The sequence below is a fragment of the Heterodontus francisci genome, chromosome 1, assembly GCF_036365525.1.
Source record: "Heterodontus francisci isolate sHetFra1 chromosome 1, sHetFra1.hap1, whole genome shotgun sequence".
In the NCBI taxonomy this organism is placed as follows: Eukaryota; Metazoa; Chordata; class Chondrichthyes; order Heterodontiformes; family Heterodontidae; genus Heterodontus; species Heterodontus francisci.
The window spans coordinates 74,239,994-74,265,917 of record NC_090371.1 but is presented as its reverse complement, the minus strand read 5'-3'; the positions used below and the strand labels follow the sequence as shown (position 1 = coordinate 74,265,917).

General features: G+C 44.0%; 1 protein-coding gene across 1 annotated transcript in view; it reads left to right on the top strand.

Annotated features, from left to right (window-relative positions):
* si:dkey-245n4.2 (uncharacterized) overlaps positions 1-25,924 on the top strand; it is a 56,085-nt gene that overhangs the window by 14,073 nt on the left and 16,088 nt on the right. The window contains exons 4-5 of the mRNA XM_068051804.1: positions 15,672-15,830; positions 18,184-18,274. Of these exons, the coding sequence (XP_067907905.1) occupies positions 15,672-15,830; positions 18,184-18,274 (250 nt within the window). The remainder of the gene's footprint in view (positions 1-15,671; positions 15,831-18,183; positions 18,275-25,924) is intronic.

Sequence of the window (25,924 nt, the reverse complement as noted above, 5' to 3'; positions counted from 1 at the left end):
GATACTGGGGACCTCAGGTAGATGCTGACATGGATCATCCACTCGGCATTTCTGGCTGAAGATGGATGCAAATGCTTCAGCCTTGTCTTTTGTATTGACGTGCTGGGCTCACCCCTTATTGAGGATGGGGATATTTGTGGAGCCTCCTCCTCCTGTTAGTTGTTTAATTGTCCAGCACCATTCACGACTGGATGTGGCAGGACTGCAGAGCTTAGATCTGATCCATTGGTTATGGGATCACTTAGCCCTGTCTATTGCATGCTGCTTCAGCAGTTTGGCACGCATTTAGTCCTGTGTTGTAGCTTCACAAGGTTGACATCTCATTTTTAGGTATGCCTTAGTGCTGCTGCTAGCATGCCTTCCTGCATTTTAAAAAGATTTAAATTTTAGATTTTTTAATAGAAAATTAAATTTTTATAATTTATTGTAACAATTAATGAGATTCTATTAAATAGTTAATTTTCACTGCCAGAGAGATTGATCAGCAATAACAAACACCACGTTGTTAAAAGGGTAGTTAGAACCAAAATGACAAGACACAACTTTCTATGGTTAGTCTACCGAGCTCATATAGGAACTTCATGCCATTCAGTGCGTGTCATTGATGAGGCAGCCAGTGAGATGCCACCTTTACAAAGCTAATGGTGGAGTGGCACAACTCGGTGGCTGCCATTAGCTTTGTAAAGATGGCATCTCGCTGGCTGCCTCACCAGTAGAAGTATATCATTCAGAATACTGTAACATTAACTTTAGAACCAGGGGAAATAATGGAGAAATGGAAACTAATTTTATTTAACTCCTTGTAATATCTTAAATTGTAAGTCATGTCATACTGTATTTTAAACATGAGATTTCTGTTGAATAACACTGGAGCAGCTTCCACTCAGAGTATTTTCATTTGGTTATAGCACCGACAGTATAATCTGTGTTTCACTGTTCCCAAAGATTATAAAGTAGAATTAATTTTGAAAAGAGCTAATACTAAAATGTTCTTCATTTGAAAATTGCTAGTGCAGCCATCACAGGGTTAAATAGAATTTTGCTGTTAATCAGCAGAGGGTGTTTATTGGTGAAATGCTTCAAGAGAATGTGCTTTCTCCATAGCAACAACAGAATAGAACAAAGAGTGAGTCTAATAGAGCAACAGAGGCTTTAGTAGCCACCAAACAAAAATCAAACACAAAATATCCACAACACACTTGTTTTTCATGGAGACTATACTGGTTGCACCAGTAACAAATCCAAACTATGAAGAAATCTCAACATACACGTATATAAAAGGGAACATTTAGTCAGTGATGACATGAAAAAACCTACTTCTGTCAACAACCAGTAATCCACTATTTATCTAAAATAGGCCAGATTTTGCTCTCAAAATAATAGTGAGGCGAATGGCACTTGCCGTTACTTATTTGGAACTGGTACAGCAACTTCAGACGAGAGACAGATGGACAGTTAAACACGAATATCCAAAAGTTGCTGTCTGTGGTGTGCCACTCCACCATTAGCTTTGTAAAAATGGCATCTCGCTGGCTGCCTCACTAGTGACATGCACTGAACAGCATGAAATTGCAGTATTACCTCGGTAGCTACAAAGTAAACTAACCATATAATGTTATGGCTTGTTATTTTAAGTCTAAGTACCCTTCTAACAATGTGGTAAGTGTTCGTTATTGCCGATCAACCTCTCTGGCACTGAAAATTAACTAATTAATTGAATCTCATTCCTTCAGGTTTTAATTGTTAAATTATAAAAATTAAATTTTTTAATGACGTACTTCTGCACAGTTATATTTGTTTCTGCAGTTTAGTTTGCTGCACAACTCTAATACCATTATACCATCTAGTTTTCACTGTCTTATATGTAGAGTGACATTAATTTAAAATAAATTGAACTTTTTCATTGTCATGTTTGTTAAATAAGTTTTTATCCAGTATTTCAAATTAAAACTTCCTCAAAGACAATTCAGTTTTTTTCAAATACTTTTCAAATACAGCCTAAAATTAATAATTTACAACAAATAACTGTTTACAAATTAGCACTGAAAAATACACCCCACGCCAAGAACTGGATTGGGTGAAATTGGGGAACTTACTAAAACTGTTGGCAAATGTGTCCGTGATGGAATTGTCTGAGTTTCTCTGACACCTCAGTAGAAGTATGGAGTATAAAAAGAAAATCAAATACTGTAAATTTAAAATAAAAACAGAAATTGCTGACTGACCTTTTCCAACATTTCCCATTTTTATTTTAGAAGCACCTTTGGATTGTGAGCTCCAAATGGTCAAAATAGTACATTTTCAAATATTGAGGGACACAAGGGATCTTTTCATGTGTTTATGTTAGATAACCAGGATGAAAAAAGACCATCAGGCCCATATGTGCTCCCTACCCCTAGGCCCTTCGACCGATTTCATGCCCCTACATCAACCATCCGTTCCCCATTTCCTGGGAGAGACAAAACAAAAGCTAATTCAGGAATGTTCTTTTGAAAATTCCCCTCTGACTGCACAAGGGTGAGTAGGCAAACTCCCACAGGTCCGACATCCATACAGTTATTTTCCAGAATATTGTACTCTTACTTTCCATATGGAATGATAACCTCATCTATTTGTGAGTAAGGAGTTGATTTGAACCTTTAATTTCAATGCACTATACCAAAACATCTCCAGTCATTATTTGCTTGTTACTTTTTACTTAAATGCTATTTTTGCTCATCAAGTTGAATGAGGTCAGTATTAAAAAGTAGAATACTTTTCTACATTTTGACCCAGCGTCAACACCAGCCAATCCAGGTTGAGTTTAGTTTGGGTCAGATGCAGAATAACTCACCTTCTACTTGACCCTAATACAGTACTTTAATGCTACCAGTGTGAATTTTTCCAGGTCTAGTTACAGCAAGTGTAAAGCACAAAATCAAGCCATTCGACCCACCTGGTCTCTGCCAACATTTATGCTCCACTCGAGCCTCCTCCTACCCCTCTTCATCTAATCCTATCAATATATCTTTCTATTCCTTTCTCCCTCATGTGCTTATCTAGCTTCCTCTTAAATGCATCTATGTTATTCACCTCAACTATTCCTGGTTCCATATTCTGACCACTCTCTGAGTAAAGAATTTTTACCTGAATTCCCTATTGGATTTAGTCGTGACTATTTATGACCTCTAGTTTTGGACTCTGCCGCAAATGGAAACATTTTCTGTATATGATGGGCGGCGCAGTGGTTTGCACCGCAGCCTCACAGCTCCAGCGACCCGGGTTTGGTTCTGGGTACTGCCCATGTGGAGTTTGCAAGTTCTCCCTGTGTCTGCGTGGGTTTTCTCCGGGTGCTCCAGTTTCATCCCACAGCCAAAGACTTGCAGGTTGATAGGTAAATTGGCCATTGTAAATTGCCCCTAGTGTAGGCAGGTGGTAGGAGAATGGTGGGGATGTGGTAGGGAATATGGGATTAATGTAGGATTAGAATAAATGGGTGGTTGTTGGTCGACACAGACTCAGTGGGCCGAAGGGCCTGTTTCAGTGCTGTATCTCTCTAATCTACCCTGTCGAGCCCTTTCAGAATTTTAAAGATCTCCATTAGGTCACTCCTCATCCTTCTCTTTTCTAAAGGAAAGAGCCCTACCAATTCAGACTTTCTGGATAAGTATAACCTTCCAGTTCTGGTATCATCCTTGTGAATCTTTTTTGCACCCTTTTCAATGCCTCTTTATTGTTTTTATAATATGGAGACCAGAACTGTACACAGTACTCCAAGTACGGTCGAACCAATGTTCTATACAAATTTAACATAAGTTCTCTGTTTTACAATTTCATCCCCCAGAAATAACCCAAGTGCTTAGTTTGCTTTATGGTCATATGGTATTTCTACTTTTAGTGATTTGTGTATCTGTACCCCAAGATTTCATTGCTCTTCTAACCTATTTAGATTCTTATTATCCATGCTGTATGTGGGCTCACATTTATTTGTGAAATTCATTTACCGCTGGTACACCCATTCTTCAAGTTTATGAATGGTTTGTATTTTGTAGCATTTCTATATTAACTACATCCCCCAATTTACCGTTGCCTGCAAATTTTGGAATTGTATTTTTTCCTTATTCCTTCATGGGATGGGCATCACGGACGAGGCAGGTATTTATTGCCCATCTCTAATTGCCCTTGCAAAAGTGGTGGTGAACTGCCTTCTTGAACCATTGTAGTCCATAGGTGCAACTCTTTGGGAGGGAATTCCAGGATTTTGCCTTAGCTACGAAGGAATGGCGATATGGTTTCAAGTCAAGATGGTGTATGACTTGGAGGGGTGGTGTTCCGATGCGTTTGCTGCCTTCCTTGTAGGCAATAGAGATCACAGGTTTGGGAGGTGCTGTTGAAGGAGCCTTGGCGGGATGCAGCAATGCATCTTATAAAGGATACACACTGTAGCCATGGTGTGCCAGTGATGAATGGAGTACATGTTTAAGGTGTTGGATAAGGTGGCAATCAGGCAGGCTGCTTTGTCCTGGATGGTGTTGGGTTTCTTAAGTGTTGTTGCAACTGCACTCATCCAGGCAAGTAGAGAGTATTCCATCACATTCCAGACTGAAGCCCTGTAGATGGTGGAAAGGCTTTGGGGGATCAGGAGGTGAGTCATTTGCTGCAGAATACCTAACCTCTTGCCTGGTCTTGTAGCTGCAGTATTTATATGGTCAATTAAGTTTCTGGTCAATAGTGACCACCAGAAAATGAGAGTAAATTAGCAAGAAATATGGAAATAGATTGTAAGACCTTCTACAAGTATGTAAAAAGAGATTAGCAAAAGTAAATGTGGGCCCCTTAGAGGCAGAAGAAATTTTAATGGGGAATAAGGAAATTGCACAGATGTTAAACAAATATTTTGTATCTGCCTTCAAAGTAGAAGACACAAGAAACATTTTAGAAATACAGGGGAACGATAGAGAGTGAGGAAATTAAAGTAATTAATATTAGTAAGGAAAAATTCCTGAGAACAATTAATGAGACTAAAAACCAAAAAATCCCCTGACCTGATGGCCTTCATCCTAGAGTTCTAAAAGAGGTGGCTGCAGAGATAGTGGATGTATTGGTTGTAATCTTTCAAAATTCCCTAGATTCTGGAATTGTCCCAGTGGATTGAAGGCAGCAAATGTAACACCACTATTCAAGAAAGGAAGGAGAGAGAAAACAAGGAACTACAGGCCAGTTAGCATGACATCAGGTGTCAGGAAAATACTGGAATCTATTATTAAGGAGAGAAAATGATAAGAGTCAACATGATTGTATGAAGGGAAAATTGTGTTTCACAGATCTATTGGAGTTTTTTGAGGATGTAACGAGCAGGGTAGATAGAGGGGAATCAGTGGGTGTAGATTTTCAAAAGACATTTGATAAGCTGCCTCACAAAAGGTTGATACACAAGATAAGGGCTCATGGGGTTGGGGGTAATATATTAACATGGTTGGAGAACTGGTTAAAGTCAGAAAAAAGAGAGTAGGAATAAATAAACAGGTTATTTTCAAGTTGGCAGGCTGTTTCTAGTGGGGTATCATGAGGATCAGTGCTGGGGCCTCGGCTATTTACAGTCTATATTAATGACTTAGATGAAGGGACATTGTGAATGATAATTTCCTTTGGTCCACTGGCTGGGGATCTGAATTTGTATTTTTTTTAAAAGACATTTTTAAAAAACAAGCTGCCAGCAAAGTCACCCTTCCAGCTTAAGATGATCACCTAGTTTGTTACACTCTATCCTACTGTGCAAAGGACTGTGAGGAGAGAGACAAAATGTCTGCTAATATCTCAGCACGAACCAAGAACCAGGAAGTTTAAAGGAAGTTTGTGGTTTTAAGCTGGTGTTTTCTCTGCAGCAGAGGAGAAGCAACTGGACTTTGACATGAGCAGACCCTATGTGGCGGCCCCTCTCTCTCCAGTACAGCTTGAAAGCTTTCAAATCCTGCCTGTTGACTGACTGCCTTTGCATACTCTGGCTACAATCCAAAACCCCGTTGGGGGAAATCATTTACATCGCTATCTCCAAGAGACTCACCAAACCAGTCATCTACTTCTTCAAACTAAAAACTTCAGGACCACTGAATTCAGCTAGAAGTCAGCCGAATCACCAAACTCCACAGACTGAGTACCTTTTTTATGGACTCTAACTCAACCAATCTACCTTTCCCCACTCTGTAACCTATTTGTGTGTGTGTAAACCTCTAGTGTGTGTATGAGAGTGAAAGTTGCCACATCATTTACCGTTTTATTGGTTCGGTTTAGGTACAATTAAGTTAACCTCTTTCTTTGTTAAACTCAAGAAAACCTGTCTGATTGGTTCTTCTTATGATCATAGCAAGTAAGTAATTAAACACTTACTGAATTGGCCAGTACATCCGCTTTAAGAAAGAATTAAACCTATTGTGGTCCATCAAGGAGATGGAAAAGAAGGAAGCCTTTCGCCCCTCCTCACTTGCCGTAACAGTAAGATATCCAAGTTTGCTGAAATACAAAGCTGGGTGGGAAAGTAAGTTATGAGGATGACACAAAGGGGCTGGATTTTGCCATGGAGGAGGAGGTGGGTAAAGAGGTGGGCGTGCTGGCAATTTCATGCAGGAGTGCGGTGTGCTGGTTGCCTGATGTGTTGCTGCCTCCACACGATATTTCTGGAGACAGAATCTCAGGAAGGAGGGCTACCTGCTGGGAAGTGGTGGGACATCAATTATTCTCATTCTTAATCCAATTGAGTGGTCTATTTCCTCACATCTGCAATTTTTCCAATGGCACATGGGCACCACCCGCACCCCGCCCCCACACCTGAAGCCGAAGCCTGGAGACCGCCTCTCAGCAGCAGGCCGGGGGTCAATTTAAATTCCCCCGTCCCAAAGTCGCAGGCCATCTTGTGGAAGGACTTCCCCTCCACAATGATGGCATAGCAGCTGTGGCCTCACTTAACAAATTTTAGAAGTCTTCAGAGGGTGTCTCCATTTTGAGGTGCCTTTGCAGTCCCCTAAAGCATTGGCAGCGCCCACCTCTCCCAGTGGGACAGCCAGCCACGTACAGCTTCGGGTGTCCTGATTGTCCCTCCCACCTGAGCAGCACGCCTGCTGTCCCTGAGGATGGGGCTTCCAGAGGTGGTCAATTAAAAGGCCGCCTCCGGGAAAATTGTGTAGGTGGATGGGCCTCACACAAAATTCAGCCCAAGGAGTCTGCAAAGGATTATAGACAGGTTAAGTGAGTGGACAAGAAGGTGGCAAATGGAGTATAATGTGAGCAAATGAAAGGTTATTCATTTTGGTAGGAAAAATAGAAAAACAGTTTTTTTTTTTAATGGTGAGAAACTATTATGTTTGGTATTCCGAGGGAGTTGGGTGTCCTTGTATACAAAACACAGAATGTTAGAATGCAGATACAGCAAACAATTAAGAAGGCAAATGGTATGTTGGCCTTTATTGCAGGTGATTGGAGTCAAAGAGTAAGGAAATGTTGCTGCAATTGTACAGGGTTTTGGTGAGACTGTGCACAGTTTTGGTTGCGAAGCCTAAGGAAGGATATACTTGCCTTAAAGGTGGTACAACTAAGGTTCACTAGATTGATTCCTGGGATGAGGGTTGTTCTATGAGGAGAGATTGTATAGAATGGGTCTATACTTTCTGGAGTTTAGAAGAATGGGAGGTTATCTGATTGAAACCTATAAGAATCTGAGAGGGTTTGACAGGGTAGATGCTGAGAGGCTGTTTCCCCTGGCTGGAGATTCTAGAACTAAGGAGCATAGTCTCAGGATAAGGGGAGGGCCATTAAGAACTGAGATGAGGAGAAATTTCTTCTCTCAGAGGGTTGTAAATCTTTGGAATTGTTCACTGCAGCAGGCTGTGGATGCTCAATTGTTGATTGAAGACTACGATTGATTCTTGAAATCGCAGGGAATCAAGGAATATGGGGATCAGGCAGGAAAGTGGAGTTGAGGTCAAAGATCAGCCATGATCTTATTGAATGGCGGAGCAGGCTTCAGGGGCCATATAGCCTACTCCTACTCCTATTTCTTATGTTCACATGATTTTGATGGTGAGTGATTCAGTGATGGCAATGTCGTTGAATGTTAAGGGGAGATGGGTTAGGATTCTCTCTTGTTGGAGAAGATCATCGCCTGGCACTTGTGTGGCACGAATGTTACTTGCCACTTATCCCAAGCTTGAATGTTGTCCAGGTCTTGCTGCATGTGGGCAAAGGACTGCTTCAGTATCTGAGGAGTTGTGAATGGAACTGAACACTGTGCAAGCATCAGTGAACATCACCACTTCTGATCGTATAATGGAGAGAAGGACATTGATGAAGTAGCTGAATATGATTGGGCCTAGGACACTATCTTGAGGAACTCCTGCAGTGATGTCCTGGGACTGAGATGATTGACCTCCAACAATGGCAGCCATCTTCCTTTGTGCTAGGTATGACTCCAACCAGCAGAGAGTTTTCGCCCTGATTCCCATTGACTCCAGTTTTGCTTGTTTGGACCTAGGTTGTAATCAGGTCTGGAGCTGAGTGGACCTGGTTAAACCCAAACTGAGCATCAGTGATCAGGTTATCGGTAAGTGCTGCTTGATAGAACTGCTGATGCCTTCCATCACTTTGCTGATGAATGAGGGTAAAGTGATGGGGCTGTATTTGGCCGGATTAGATTTGTCCTGCCTTTTGTCCGCAGGACATAATTGGGCAATTTTCCACTTTGTCGAGTAGATGCCTGTGTTTTGGCTGTACTGGAAAAGCTTGGCTAAGGACATGCTTAGTTCTGAACTTCAACACTACACTTCGGATGTTGTTGGGACCCATAGCCTTTGCTGTTTCCAGTGTGCTCAGTCATTTCTTGATATCATGTGGAGTTATTTGAATTGGCTAAAGCCCGGCTTCTGTGATGGTGGCTGAAGATGGTTGCAAATGCTTCAGCCTTATCCTTTGCACTCACCTGCTGAGCTGTGCCATCATTGAAGAGAGGGACGTTCATTGAGCTTCCTCCTCCCATTAGTTGTTTTATTTTCCACCACCATTCATGGCTTGATGTGGCAGGACTACAGAGCTTTGATTTAACCTGCTGGTTGTGGGATCGCCAAGCTCTGTCTATAGCATACTGCTTCCATTGTTAAGTATGCACGTAATCCTGCGTTGTAGCTCACCAGGTTGGACCACATTTTTAGGTATGCCTGGTGCTGCTTCTGGCATGCTCTACAATTTTCATTGAACTGGGGTTTGTCCCCTGAGTTGATGGTAATGATAGCGTGAGAAATACATTTTTGAGCAAGGAGTATTAATCTGTGATTCTGTGATTCCATTATCTTTCTTACCACCAACGTTCAGCTAATTGGTATACAGTTCCCTGGACTTGTTCTATCTCCATCTTTAAATATAGGAATCACAGTAGCTGTCCATCAGTCCTCTGGCACTATTTCCTTTTATAATGAATTTTTGAGTTTCTGTAATAGTGTTTGTGCTAACTCTTCCCTAACTTATTTTAATATGTGTGGATTCGATCCATCCAGATCAGGAGTTCTATTCTCTCCAAGTTTAATTAGTTTATCAATTATCTCCCCCTTTTCTACCTTATGTCTTTATATCTATTTTGTTCTCTTCTAATGTAATCCCCACCTTGTTAGTCTCCCTGGTCAATACTGAAGCAAAATAACTATTCAATATTTCTGCTATTTCACTGTCAGTGCCTGTGAATTTATCTTGTGCATCCTTTAGTGGCCCTATCGCTATCCTAATTTTTCTTTTGCTATTTATGTGTCTATAAAATACTTTACTATTTTTTTTTATATTCCTTGATAATTGAACTTCGTAGTTCCTTTTTACTTTCGTAACTTCTGATTTCTTTCCTCACCTCTCTGTATTCACTTTTGTCTTTCTCTCCTTTATTGTGTATGTACTATAGTATGCCTTTAACTTAAATTTCAGTATTACCCTTACATTTTTATTCATCAATGGTGTTCCTTTATTGCCTTGATCTTGTTTTTAGAGGAATATATTTCTCTTGAACTCTATTAATCACTGTTTTAGATGTTTCCCACTGCTGTTCTATTGTTTTGCTAATATTTTTTCAAGTTTACCTTCCTAAGTTCCATCTGATCCCCTCAAAATTAGCTTTTTTCCAAACTACTGATTTGATCTTTGCCTTACTTATGTCTTTCTCAGTCATTATTTTAAACATTATGTTCTGAACATTATTGCCTAGATGTTCCATTTTGCTTATCTGCTTTGGTTCTGTTCCCATTACTAGATTCAGCATTGATGCCTCTCAGGTTGTGCTTGTTACGTACTGGGTAAGAAAGGAGTCCTGTAAACACTTTAAAAACTCAATTCTCTCGTCCCTTTTCCCTACCTCTTGCCAATTTATTTGGGGGTAGTTTACATCAAGTAACAAAATTGATAATATGAAAAGCATATGCTTGTACTTACTCTGTAGTAATTTTGGATCTGAACACCAAGTCATATTTCACTGATGCTGATTAGAACATTACAGCACAGTACAGGCCCTTCGGCCCTCGATGTTGCGCCGACCTGTGAAACCATCTGACCTACACTATTCCATTTTCATCCATATATCTATCCAATGACCACTTAAATGCCCTTAAAGTTGGCGAATCTACTACTGCTGCAGGCAGGGCGTTCCACGCCCTTACTACTCTCTGAGTAAAGAAACTACCTCTCACATCTGTCCTATATCTATCACCCCTCAACTTGAAGCTATGTCCCCTCGTGTTTGCCATCACCATCCGAGGAAAAAGACTCTCACTATCCACCCTATCTAACCCTCTGATTATCTTATATGTCTCTATTAAGTCACCTCTCCTCCTCCTTCTCTCCAACGAAAACAACCTCAAGTCCCTCAGCCTTTCCTCGTAAGACCTTCCCTCCATACCAGGCAACATCCTAGTAAATCTCCTCTGCACCCTTTCCATAGCTTCCACATCCTTCCTATAATGCGGTGACCAGAACTGCACGCAATACTCCAGGTGCGGTCTCACCAGAGTTTTGTACAGCTGCAGCATGACCTCTTGGCTCCGAAACTCGATCCCCCTACTAATAAAAGCTAACACACCATATGCCTTCTTAACAGCCCTATTAACCTGGTTAGCAACCTTCAGGGATTTATGCACCTGGACACCAAGATCTCTCTGTTCATCTACACTACCAAGAATCTTCCCATTAGCCCAGTACTCTGCATTCCTGTTACTCCTTCCAAAGTGAATCACCTCACACTTTTCCGCATTAAACTCCATTTGCCATCTCTCAGCCCAGCTCTGCAGCCTATCTATGTCCCTCTGTACCCTACAACATCCTTCGGCACTATCCACAACTCCACCGACCTTAGTGTCATCTGCAAATTTACTAACCCACCCTTCTACACCCTCTTCCAGGTCATTTATAAAAATGACAAACAGCAGTGGCCCCAAAACAGATCCTTGCGGTACACCACTAGTAACTAAACTCCAGGATGAACATTTGCCATCAACCACCACCCTCTGTCTTCTTTCAGCTAGCCAATTTCTGATCCAAAGCTCTAAATCACCTTCAACCCCATACTTCCGTATTTTCTGCAATAGCCTACCGTGGGGAACCTTATCAAACGCCTTACTGAAATCCATATACACCACATCCACTGCTTTACCCTCATCCACCTGTTTGGTCACCTTCTCGAAAAACTCAATAAGGTTTGTGAGGCACGACCTACCCGTCACAAAACCGTGCTGACTATCTCTAATGAACTTATTCTTTTCAAGATGATTATAAATCCTGTCTCTTATAACCTTTTCCAACATTTTACCCACAACCGAAGTAAGGCTCACAGGTCTATAATTACCAGGGCTGTCTCTACTCCCCTTCTTGAACAAGGGGACAACATTTGCTATCCTCCAGTCTTCCGGCACTATACCTGTCGACAATGACGACATAAAGATCAAGGACAAAGGCTCTGCAATCTCCTCCCTAGCTTCCCAGAGAATCCTAGGATAAATCCCATCTGGCCCAGGGGACTTATCTATTTTCACACTTTCCAAAATTGCTAACACCTCCTCCTTGTGAACCTCAATCCCATCTAGCCTGGTAGCCTGAATCTCAGTATTCTCAACAACATTTTCTTTCTCTACTGTAAATACTGACACAAAATATTCATTTAACACTTCCCCTATCTCCTCTGATTCCACACACAACTTCCCACTACTATCCTTGATTGGCCCTAATCTAAATCTAGTCATTCTTTTATTCCTGATATACCTATAGAAAGCCTTAGGGTTTTCCCTGATCCTATCCACCAATGACTTCTCGTGTCCTCTCCTTGCTCTTCTTAGCTCTCCCTTTAGATCCTTCCTGGCTAGCTTGTAGCTCTCAAGCGCCCTAACTGAGCCTTCACGTCTCATCCTAACATAAGCCGCCTTCTTCCTCTTGACAAGCGCTTCAACTTCTTTAGTAAACCATGGCTCCCTCGCACGACAACTTCCTCCCTGCCTCACAGGTACATACTTATCAAGGACACACAGTAGCTGCTCCTTGCATAAGCTCCACATTTCGATTGTTCCCATCCCCTGCAGTTTCCTTCCCCATCCTACGCATCCTAAATCTTGCCTAATCGCATCATAATTTCCTTTCCCCCAGCTATAATTCTTGCCCTGCGGTGTATACCTGTCCCTGCCCATCGCTAAGGTAAACCTAACCGAATTGTGATCACTATCACCAAAGTGCTCACCTACATCTAAATCTAACACCTGGCCGGGTTCATTTCCCAGTACCAAATCCAATGTGGCATCGCCCCTGGTTGGCCTGTCTACATACTGTGTCAGAAAACCCTCCTGCACACACTGGACAAAAACTGACCCATCTAAAGTACTCGAACTATAGTATTTCCAGTCGATATTTGGAAAGTTAAAGTCCCCCATAACAACTACCCTGTTACTCTCGCCCCTGTCGAGAATCATCTTCGCTATCCTTTCCTCTACATCTCTGGAACTATTCGGAGGTCTATAAAAGACTCCCAACAGGGTAACCTCACCTCTCCTGTTTCTAACCTCGGCCCATACTACCTCAGTAGACGAGTCCTCAAACGTCCTTTCTGTCGCTGTAATACTCTCCTTGATTAATAATGCCACACCCCCCCCCCCCCCACTCTTTTACCATCTTCTCTGTTCTTACTGAAACATCTCAATCCCGGAATCTGCAACATCCATTCCTGCCCCTGCTCTACCCATGTCTCCGAAATGGCCACTACATCGAGATCCCAGGTACCAACCCATGCTGCAAGCTCACCCACCTTATTCCGGATGCTCCTGGCGTTGAAATAGACACACCTTAAACCAGGTTCTTGCTTGCCAGTGCCCTCTTGCGTCCTTGTAACCATATCCCTGACCTCACTGCTCTCAACATCCTGTACACTGGCACTACAATTTAGGTTCCCATTCCCCTGCTGAATTAGTTTAAACCCCCCCGAAGAGCACTAGCAAACCTCCCCCCCAGGATATTGGTACCCCTCTGGTTCAGGTGAAGACCATCCTGTTTGTAGAGGTCCCACCTACCCCAGAAAGAGCCCCAATTATCCAGGAAACCAAAACCCTCCCTCCTGCACCATCCCTGCAGCCACGTGTTCAACTCCTCTCTCTCCCTATTCCTCGCTTCGCTATCACGTGGCACGGGCAACAACCCAGAGATAACAACTCTGTTTGTTCTCGCTCTAAGCTTCCACCCTAGCTCCCTGAATTTCTGTCTTAAATCCCCATCTCTCTTCCTACCTATGTCGTTGGTGCCTATGTGGACCACGACTTGGGGCTGCTCCCCCTCCCCCTTAAGGATCCCATAAACACGATCCGAGACATCACGAACCCTGGCACCTGGGAGGCAACATACCAACCGTGAGTCTCTCTCGTTCCCACAGAACCTCCTATCTGTTCCCCTAACTATGGAGTCCCCAATGACTAATGTTCTGCTCCTCTTCCCCCTTCCCTTCTGAGCAACAGGGACAGACTCTGTGCCAGATACCTGTACCCCGTTGCTTACCCCTGGTAAGTCGTCCCCCGCAACAGTATCCAAAACGGTATACCTGTTGTTGAGGGAAACGGCCACAGGGGATCCCTGCACTGCCTGCTGGTTCCCTCTCCTTCCCCTGACGGTAACCCATCTACCTACTTCTTTTACCTGAGGTGTGACTACCTCCCCATAACTCCTCTCAATAACCTCCTCTGCCTCCCGAATGATCCGAAGTTCATCCAGCTCCAGCTCCAGTTCCCTAACGCGGTTCTCGAGGAGCTGGAGTTGGGTGCACTTCCCACAGATGCAGTCAGCAGGGACACTCTTGGCGACCCTTACCTCCCACATTCTGCAGGAGGAACATACAACTGCCTTAACCTCCATTCCCACTATTCCAAATTCCCAACAAATCTACTGAAAAACCAAAAACAAAAAGTCAAAACTTGTTAGGTTAGCAATCCAACGGACAGAACTTCTTAAATAAAAAGCTTACCTTATCAACACACCAGAGTCCTTTTTTTTTTGGTTAGAGGAGGAGGGTGGGTGGGAGACACTACACGTGTAGTGTCTCGGGTACAGCCACCACACAAATATATACTTTTTCCTTACCCAGCAGTCCCCTGGTCCTCCGAAAACAAAAGGGAATTCACTTTTAAACTTACACAGAAATTGACTTCACAGCTGTAAGCCCGTTCACGCACCTGATCTTTGGCCACTGCAGGATGTAGGAACAGGGTGCTAGTGAGATGTATGTAAATCACAGAAAAAAAAAACTTCCTGAAGGCTTCCTGCCATCTTCACGCCCGCTACAATTTTGGAGAGGGTTTCAAAAATGTGGTCAGCACTCCACCCGAAAACAGTGAAAGCCTCATGAATATATTCAAAGCGGTGTTCTAAGTCATAATTAGGACCTCAATGCAATTTTGGTCTTCCAATGGGTGGAGTGCCCACTGCTGTGCTGCGCCCAGTGGAACTGAACAGTGAATGACCAAACCAATGGTTGTTAAATGAACTGTTGGAGGCCACTCTGAAACTTTAAAGGTGAGTCTTTTAAATGATTTTAGGGGTCAGAAGGAGTATGACTGCACCCACTGGCCCCACAGAAATCATTGTTCCCACTACCAGTTCTTCCACACCCCTTTTCATATGGTGTGTCTGCTGGCTGGGATCCATGAAAGAACCACTGGGTTTCATGCCCCTCGCGTCCACTCTCTGCACCTGCCTGATCAGTGAACGATCTGCCAGCAGCTCAGCAACTTTATTATGTTGAGGCCCAATCACCAAATCAATCAGGTCAATTGCCAATAGCATAAAGCAGGTACACCCCACCCTCTGTCTTTCTGATATTCACCCAAATCAGTAATCACCCCCATTCTATTGTAAATAATAATCCCAACAGACATTTTAGTTTTAACATTAGGAAAAACTAAGGAGTTTTTTTTTAATCTTTAATGCTTGAGTGTAAAACATTGCCTTGGTGCAGTGCAGAAGGTAAGATCAGACATGGAGGATTGCAAACTCAGAATGGAGATGGCCCAATTTTCCATCTATTTAAATGAACGGGTGTGCAATTCTTCCCACCTAACTTTTGCTCCCTGTGCAATGCCCAGCAGTGAAGACAAAGACTTCAGACTTGGTTCATTGTTGATGGAATCTGATGTTTACTGTCTTCATTTCAGGTAATCATACTGACGTTTCGGAAGCTCAGACAGAAAACATTGAAAAATCGACAAACATTCCCGTGACTAAATATGTCTCTGATGCTTCCTACCCTACTTTTGAAAACATCACATCCGCTAAAGAAAATGATAAAACAGTGAGGTTCAAATTGTCTGACGGTAAGACAGAATGATTTGCTTTCAGAGAATATGTCCTTTCAGGAAGTGGCGTTAATATTTAGATTGGCCGGGAGAGCAATGGAAATGGTTTAAAATCAGCTGAGACCTGGATCTGCAAAGGCAACAGGTTTCCATCGAGACTTGTTTAGCTCAAACCCATTTTCCGCCCCAAGCATAGCCCTTGTAGGAGTGGTGGGGCTGGGGCCTGGGAATTTTGTCAGCTCCTACCTCTCTAACACCTGGCTGTCAGGACACACCCGGTGTACAAGTTGGCTCAGCAGTTGGTATGTTGCCTACCAGGGTCTCCAGACTAGAGTCCTAGCCTGGAAAACCCCAGTAACTGGATTGTTGCCTGATCGTTTAAGCCATTCTATAAAGTGGGAGGGTAATGCACCTGTGTGACAAAACTTCTTGGGTTACCTGCCAACGGCCTCTGCCAAGCAGCCCACTCAGGTTCATATTTCCCACCATGCCCCCAAAACACCACCCACCCCTTGCAGGCACCCAATATGTGCCCAAAGTGGCACAAGCATCCATCCCTACCATGTTGACAAAGTGATGGCCCTTGACCCTGGATGTTCCTAGGATCAGAAGCAGAGGTTACCAGCACCTGTTACACTACACCTCCACTGGAAGAGCATGCCACATTTATGGCTTTTTATATAATTCTGGGAACAGAAGTGTTAATAATTCTAGTTTATTGATGTTCTGTTTCATAAATTCAGAGGCCAGTCATCTTGTGGTGCTTGGCATATTTCCTAGGTTTAAGATTAGGGCTTTTGTATGTCCACTCAACTCTGAAACTCTGAAAGGTGATGAGTCTATGAGAGGGGGGGAAAAGGAAAAAAAGATATAATGAAAAAAATTAGAGAAGGACAGGGGAGACAGCAAAAAACTAGGAAAATATAAAACCAAGTGACAAAAGAAACTGATACAAAATTAAAGCATACACAGTATGAAATTAATTTATAGATACAATTAAAGACAGAAGAATTGGAAAATATCGGATCCTAGTTAGATAAGATGTAGCCTTTTACTCCACGGCGTACATTTCTCCATTGACTCAGTCATGTCCTGACCTACACTTCCTGCTCCCAATCACTGCTTCTTGCTTTTCCACTCCATTTGCCAGAGATCATTATCAAAATTCCACTGAATAAGATAACTTAGCTAGAGAGATATACATAGAGGAATACAAACAAATGGACAAGTCATAAAAGGGAAAAGACTGAATTAAAGGTAACAGCCTTAGAACACAGGGCAGGAGAAGCATATTTACAAAGAATTGTGAGGCTATGGAATTCACTTCCAGGGTTGGTTGAGGCAGTTGAATTTTGTTCCGGTGACCATTCAGAAGGCCAACTGCTCTGCAGTACTGGCAGTAGCCACTGGGAACAGTGGCTACTGCCAGTACTGCAGGAGGCCATAAGAGGCCCTGGGAGAGGTGAGTGGGGGCGGGATTGCTGGGCAGGATTGCTAGGGTCAATTAGACAGGCCCCGGCAACGGATTGGGGGGCTGTGGTAGGTGAGGGTGGAGAGGTGTCTTCCAGGGTGGAGCAGGAATTGCTGCTGGTGGGGGTGGGCCCTCCGGAGGCCCTGGATTGCCCACAAAGAAGGGACACGCCCCCAACCCCGCTAGGAGATGGCGGCATCTCCCCGCAGTGTCAGACTGCTCTGTCTTTTATTAAATTGAGGTGTAGGCGGGAAGAGGCCCTTAAGTGGCCATTAAAGTGGCTGGACTGAATTGGAAGAGATCAGGAAGGCGATGGGCACTTCCCTCCCCATCCCGCCCCTTGCCTTCCAATGCAATTTTATGGGCACCCATCTCTGTTCCCATCCCTAGGGGACCTATAAAATTCAACCCCATGTCGACGTTAGATTGGATAGGTGGATGAACGAAAAGATGTTGAAGAGGTTTGTGAACAGGATGGGTAAATGTGATTCGGATTATTTGATTATGTCAATTCGTTGGGCCAAATGGTCTGTTTCCCTATTGTAACTTTTGTGCATTCTTATGTAAATGATTTAGACATCTATATCCTTCATTACATTTTGCACTTCTCACTTAATATTTGAGCTTTAAATAGAAAATTGCAATAGAAATTTTGATTTATCTTTTTCTGAACTTTTATTTTCCGACCTGTGCATATACACGAGTGTTAAGGAGGTAATATCTGAAATGAATAATATAGGTTTCCCTGAAAATTAATGACAGTTCAGAATGGATACTCTCCTCAGAGCTTGTCTCACTCTGCACTTGCTAATTATTTGATATTATTTTCTATAAACCAGTAGATAGAGTGCTCCTAAAATTTGTAGGTATTACTAATATAACGTATCTCTGTCCTTTAAGGAACTACTTGGAAGGTTACCATGCTGATTCTGGGTGCGATATTGTTGATGCTAGGACTGATTATACTGCCACTGAATAGCGCTTATAATAAGTAAGTGTGAAAACATTAATGGTGAACTTTGTTACTGAAGAGTATCCTTTGCACTTTTGCATAAATTGTTGCTTGAATTAATGACAAATATCAAACATGCGTCATTAGTTTGTCTACCAGTTAAATGTCTCTGTGTAAACAATACTCCAGCACCACAGAAAAAGGTGATACAGTCTATCCCTAACTATTATTGTTCAACCACAGTACCAAGCAGAATGATGGCCAAATTTGAATTTGTCCTGTGAAATAGTTACGTCTCAAAACAAATATATTGGTTGCATAGTTGAAAGGCTAAATTTATAGATCATTTGTCTATGCATAACTAAAATGAGCATAGTTGGTTGAAAATTAAGATAATTAAGATAGCTGTTAATCATGGATTAAAGACTGCTGTCTACTAAATGAAATAAAAACAGAAAATGCTGAAAATACTCAGCAGGTCTACAGCATCTAGGGTTCTGATGAAGGGTCAACAATCTGAAACATTAATGCTATTTCCCTCTCCACAGATGCTGCTGAGTACTTGCAGCATTTTCTGTTTTTACTTATGATTTCCAGCATTCGCGGTCTTTTGCTTTTGTATCTACTAAATAAGCTAATCTCAGCATGATGACATCACACTGTCATGTCCTGGAACAAGGAGAGGTACAAATTATCAGGCAGCCAGCAACCTTCATGTTCTAGATATCACAGACAATCCTGCACAGGCCACTCCATCATGCTGAAGGCAGATGGCTATTATTTAGCTGGTGGGGAAACTTTAAGGCAGGGCATGGCAGCTGTTGGCAGGTGTTACCTAGAGGATTGCCATGAGACCATGCACTGAAGTCTGAATCTTCAGGGCCTACCATGATTGCATTGCAGAGAAACACACAGTTGCTGCTGAAGCTCCCCATCTCCAAGTATTGGAGCCACCATTAGGTGAGGAATGGTGTGCATCCAGGCTGTAAATGCGATCCATACTATGGAGGTAATTTTGCAAGGCAGTGCAGAGCCTCGTTCATGGTGGGCACAGGTTGAAAAATCAGGATTATAAAATTTTCCAACTTACCATACTCGCTGGTAAAATGGTTCTACCTCTGGAGCAGAACCTCACAAAATTAGTTCCAATCTTCTTTGGCCTCCTTGTCTCGGAGAGACAGTGGGTAAGCGCCTAGAAGTGGTCAGTGGTTTGTGAAGCAGCGCCTGGAGTGGCGATAAAGGCCAATTCTAGAGTGACAGACTCTTCCACAGGCGCTGCAGATAAAATTGGTTGTCGGGGCTGTTACACGGTTGGCTCTCTCCTTACGCTTCTATCTTTTTTCTTGCCAACTGCTAAATCTCTTTGACTCGCCACTCTTTAGCCCCGCCTTTATGGCTGTCCGCCAGCTCTGGCGATCACCGGCAACTGACTCCCACGACTTGCGGTCATTGTCACAGGACTTCATGTTGCGTTTGCAGACGTCTTTAAAGCGGAGACATGGACGGCTGGTGGGTCTGATACCAGTGACGAGCTCACTGTCCAATGCATCTTTGGGGATCCTGCCATCTTCCATGCGGCTCATATGGCCAAGCCATCTCAAGCACCGCTGGTATATGCTGGGGATGTTGGCTGCCTTGAGGACTTCTGCGTTGGAGATACGGTCCTGCCACCTGATGCCAAGGATTCTTCGGAGGCAAAGAAGATGGAATGAGTTGAGTCGTCACTCTTGGCTGACATGCGTTGTCCAGGCCTCGCTGCCGTAGAGCACTGAGGACACAGGCTTGATACACTCTGACTTTTGTGTTCCGTGTCAGTGCACCATTTTCCCATACCCCCTTGGCCAGTTTGGACATAGCAGCAGACACCTTTCCCATACGCTTTTGATTTCTGCATTGAGAGACAGGTTACGGGTGGTAGTTGAACCGAGGTAGGTGAACTCTTGAAATAAAAACAAGAAATGCTGGAACCACTCAGCAGGTCTGGCAGCATCTGTGGAAAGAGAAGCAGAAGGGCACTAATATCCTGGCTGCAAGGTTTGCTAGCGTCACTCGGGAGGGTTTAAACTAATGTGACAGGGGGGTGGGAATCAGAGCAGTAGGACAGCTAGTGAAGTAAATGAGGAGGACATAGTAAATAAGGCCAGTAGGACTAAGAGGAAGAGCAGGCAGGGAGATGTTGCTGAGCACAGCGGGGCTGGTGGTCTGCAGTGCATTTGTTTCAATGCGAGAATTATAACAGGTAAGGCAGATGAACTTAGACCTTGGATTAGTACTTGGAAATATGATGTTGTTGCTATTACAGAGACTTGGTTGAGGGAAGGGCAGGATTGGCAGCTAAATGTTCCAGGATTTAGAAGCTTCAGGCGGGATAGAGGGGGATATAAAAGGGGTGGGTGAGTTGCATTACTGGTTAAGGAGAATATCACAGCTGTACTGTGGGAGGACACCTCAGAGAGGTCATGCAGCGAGGCAATATGGGTGGAGCTCAGGAACAGGAAGGGTTCAGTCACGATGTTGGGGGTTTACAACAGGCCTCCCAACAGCCAGCGGGAGGTAGAGGAGCAGATATGTAGACAGATTGACTCACTTAGTGCTAGGGGCTTAGATGGGGCAGAAATTGTGAGGAGCATCCAGGAGGGCTTCTTGAAACAGTATGTAGATAGTCCAACTTGGGATGGGGCCATTCTGGACCTGGTATTGGGGAATGAGCCCGGCCAGGTGGTTGAAGTTTCAGTGGGGGAGCATTTCGGAAGCAGTGACCATAATTCCATAAGTTTTAAGGTACTTGTGGATAAGGATAAGAGTAGTCCTCGGGTGAAGGTGCTAAATTGGGGGAAGGCTAATTATAACAATATTAGGCAGGAACTGAAGAATTTAGATTGGGGGCGGCTGTTTGAGGGTAAATCAACATCTGACATGTGGGAGTCTTTCAAACGTCAGCTGATTAGAATCCAGGACCAGCATGTTCCTGTGAGGAAGAAAGACAAGTTTGGCAAGTTTCGGGAAGCTTGGATAACACGGGATATTGTGAGGCTAGTCAAAAAGAAAAAGGAAGCATTTGTAAGGGCTGGAAGGCTAGGAACAGATGAAGCACTTGAGGAATATAAAGACAGTAGGAAGGAACTTAAGCAAGGAGTTAGGAGGGCTAAAAGGGGTCATGAAAGAAACAGGACTAAGGAAAATCCCAAGGCTTTTTATACATATATAAAGAGCAAGAGGGTAACCAGGGAAAGGGTTGGCCCACTTAAGGACAGAGATGGGAATCTATGCGTGGAGCCAGAGGAAATGGGTGAGGTGCTAAATGAATACTTTGCATCAGTATTCACCAAGGAGAAGGACTTGGTGGATGATGAGCCGAGGGAAGGGAGTGCAGATAGTCTCAGTCATCTCATTATCAAAAAAGAGGAGGTGTTGGGTGTCTTGCAAAGCATTAAGGTAGATAAGTCCCCAGGGCCTGATGGGATCTACCCCAGAATACTGAGGGAGGCAAGGGAAGAAATTGCTGGGGCCTTGACAGAAATCTTTGCATCCTCATTGGCTGCAGGTGAGGTCCCAGAGGACTGGAGAATAGCCAATGTTGTTCCTTTGTTTAAGAAGGGTGGTAAGGATAATCCAGGAAATTATAGTCCGGTGAGCCTCACGTCAGTGGTAGGGAAACTATTAGAGAGGATTCTTCGGGACAGGATTTACTCCCATTTGGAAACAAACGAACTTATTAGCGAGAGACAGCATGGTTTTGTGAAGGGGAGGTCGTGTCTTACTAATTTGATTGAGTTTTTTGAGGAAGTGACGAAGATGATTGATGAGGGAAGGGCGGTGGATGTTATCTATATGGACTTCCGTAATGCCTTTGACAAGGTCCCGCATGGCAGACTGGTGCAAAAGGTGAAGTCACACGGGATCAGAGGTGAGCTGGCAAGATGGATACAGAACTGGCTCAGTCACAGAAGACAGAGGGTAACAGTGGATGGGTGTTTTTCTGAATGGAGGGATGTGACTAGTGGTGTTCCGCAGGGACCTTTGCTGTTTGTAGTATATATAAATGATTTGGAGGAAAATGTAGCTGGTCTGATTAGTAAGTTTGCGGACGACACAAAGGTTGGTGGAGTTGCGGATAATGATGAGGATTGTCGGAGGATACAGCAGGACATAGATCGGTTGGAGACTTGGGCGGAGAAATGACAGATGGAGTTTAATCCGGACAAATGTGAGGTAATGCATTTTGGAAGGTCTAATGCAGGTGGGAGGTATACAGTAAATGGCAAAACCCTTAGGAGTATTGACAGGCAGAGAGGTCTGGGCGTACAGGTCCACAGGTCACTGAAAGTGGCAACGCAGGTAGATAAGGTAGTCAAGAAGGCATACGGCATGCTTGCCTTCATCGGTCGGGGCATAGAGTATAAAAATTGGCAAGTCATGTTGCAGCTGTACAGAACCTTAGTTAGGCCACACTTAGAATATTGCGTGCAATTCTGGTCGCCACACTACCGGAAGGACGTGGAGGCTTTGGAGAGGGTACAGAGGAGGTTTACCAGGATGTTGCCTGGTCTGGAGGGCATTAGCTATGAGGAGAGGTTGGAAAAACTCGGATTGTTTTCACTGTAACGACGGAGGTGGAGGGGCGACATGACGGAGGTTTACAAAGTTATGAGCGGCATGGACAGAGTGGATAGTCAGAAGCTTTTTCCCAGGGTGGAAGTCAGTTACTAGGGGACATAGGTTTAAGGTGAGAGGGGCAAAGTTTAGAGGGAATGTGCAAGGCAAGTTTTTTACACAGAGGGTGGTGAGTGCCTGGAACTTGCTGCCAGGAGAGGTGGTGGAAGCAGATACGATAGCGATGTTTAAGAGACATCTTGACAAATATATGAATAGGAAGGGAATAGAGGGATATGGGCCCCGGAAGTGCAGAAGGTGTTAGTTTCGGCAGGCATCAAGATTGGCGCAGGCTTGGAGGGCCGAATGGCTGTTCCTGTGCTGTACTGTTCTTTGTACTTTGTTCTTTGTTCAGAGTTAACGTTTCAGGTCAGTGACACTTCTTCGGAACTGACAAATATTAGAAATGTCACAGGTTATAAGCAAGTGAGGTGGGGGTGGGGCAAGAGATAACAAAGGAGAAGGTGTAGATTGGACAAGGCCACATAGCTGACCAAAAGGTCATGGAGCAAAGGCAAACAATATGTTAATGTGTAACAATATGTTAATCATTAACATATTGTTTGCCTTTGCTCTGTGACCTTTTGGCCAGCTATGTGGCCTTGTCCAATCTACACCTTCTCCTTTGTTATCTCTTGCCCCACCCCCACCTCTCTTGCTTATAACCTGTGACATTTCTAATATTTGTCAGTTCCGAAGAAGGGTCACTGACCCGAAACGTTAACTCTGCTTCTCTTTCCACAGATGCTGCCAGACCTGCTGAGTGGTTCCAGCATTTCTTGTTTTTATTTCAGATTTCCAGCATCTGCAGTATTTTGCTTTATTTTCGGTGAACTCTTGAACCACTTCCAGAGCTTGGTCGCTGATATTGATGGATGGAACATTTCTGACATCCTGTCCAATGATGTTCGTTTTCTTGAGGCTGATGGTTAGGCCAAATTCATTGCAGGCAGCCGCAATCCTGTCGATGAGTCTCTGCAGACACTCTTCTGTGTGGGATGTTAATGCAGCATCGTCAGCAAAGAGGAGTTCCCTGATGAGGACCTTCCGTACTTTGGTCTTCGCTCTAAGACGGGCAAGGTTGAACAACCTGCCATCTGATCTTGTGTGGAGGAAAATTCCTTCTTCTGAAGACTTGAACGCATGTGAGAGCAGGAGGGAGAAGAAGATCCCAAACAGTGTAGGTGCAAGAACACAGCCCTGTTTCACGCTACTCAGGATAGGAAAGGGGTCTGATGAGGCACCACCATGTTGAATTGTGACTTTCATATTGTCATGGAATGAGGTGATGATACTTAGTAGCTTTGGTGGACATCCAATCTTTGCTAGTAGTCTGAAGAGACCACGTCTGCTGACGAGGTCAAAGGTTTTGGTGAGATCTATGAAAGCAACGTAGAGGGGCATCTGTTGTTCGCGGCATTTCTCCTGTAGCTGGTGAAGGGAGAACAGTATGTCAATGGTGGATCTCTCTGTTCGAAAGCCACACTGTGCCTCAGGGTAGACACGCTCAGCCAGCTTCTGGAGTCTGTTTAAAAAACGACTCGAGCAAAGACCTTTCCGACTATGCTGAGCAGGGAGATTCCATAGTAGTTGTTGCAGTCACCGCGGGTCACCCTTGTTCTTATAGAGGGTCATGATATTGGCATCGCGCATGTCCTGTGGTACTGCTCCCTCATCCCAGTACAGGCAAATCAGTTCATGGAACGCTGAGAGTATAGCAGGCTTGGCACTCTTGATTATTTCAGGGGTAATGCCGTCCTTTCCAGGGGCTTTTCCACTGGCTAGAGAATCAATGGCATCACTGAGTTCCGATTTTGTTGGCTGTTCGTCCAGTTCAACCATGACTGGCAGAGACTGGGCTGCATTGAGGGCAATATCAGTGACAAAATTTTCCCTGGAGTACAGTTCTAGGTAGTGCTCCACCCAGCCGTTCATTTGCTTGCGTTGGTCAGTGATTGTGTCCCCAGATTTAGACTTGAGGGCGGCAATAGTTACATACAAAGACAAGGTTAAAATGTATAATTCTGTTCATCAGAAATTACAATGAAATCAAGTGGTGAGAAAATAAAGTTCTGGCCAATACTTATCTCTCAACTAACATCACAAAAGCAGATCTGGTCACATCTTTATTGCTGTCTTTGGGACTTTGCAGTACACATAATTGGCTGCAATGTTTTCCACTTCGAACGTAATTCTTTGGCTGTGAAGCACTTTTGAAAGTCCTGAGGACATGAAAGGTACTATTTAAATGCAAATTCTTTACTCTTTCTAAAAATACAAGTGAGAGGAAAATGCTAAATAACTAAATCTTGTGAAATGACCTTGGGCATTTTCAATTCAGTTTCAAATGTATGGTGCAGTGATAGGGGGGAGGTTGGGGGAGGGTTGTTGAAGGGGTAGCATGGCACAAACCTGGTCCTGATTTGGTACCTAGAGGGGTAACGTTTTGACTTTGATCTCCTGGTGGTGAGCTTCACCCACCAAGAATGCATATTGAAATTATACTCCTGGTGCACTTGATTTTCTGACCATATGTGTATCCAAACTCATAGGGGAGAATTTTATGCTCTCCCTGCTTCCAAACCCGCTGTGGGGGAAAGCATAAAATCGCATGGGATGGTGGCGGGGGTGAAGGGTGGGGTTCCCGCCACCATCCCACCTTTGCAAAGTTTAGCCCAGGGCAGGAAGGTCCCTGAACAGCCTTCCTGCCCCGCTGCCAATTGAGGCCCTTAATTGGGCAAATAACTCCAAATGAAAGGCTTCTTCCTGCTGCCCTGTCACCGCAAGGGAAGCACGGCATGGAAAACCATACGGGCTGCTTCCCTGCTCTGGTGTGGGGGGCGGTCCCTCGTTTAAAGTCACTTAGTGCCTGAATGAGGTACCCTGCATCAGGGAGGGGAGTGCCCGCAGAGAGCAATCCTGCCCTTGCTGCCAACTCCCCCTTCCCTGCGAGCCCTCCACCCTGCAAGACCCTCCCGCCCTAACCTACCCGAGGCCTGGTTCCAACGATGGTGCTCGGCCTCCGAAAGGTGCTCC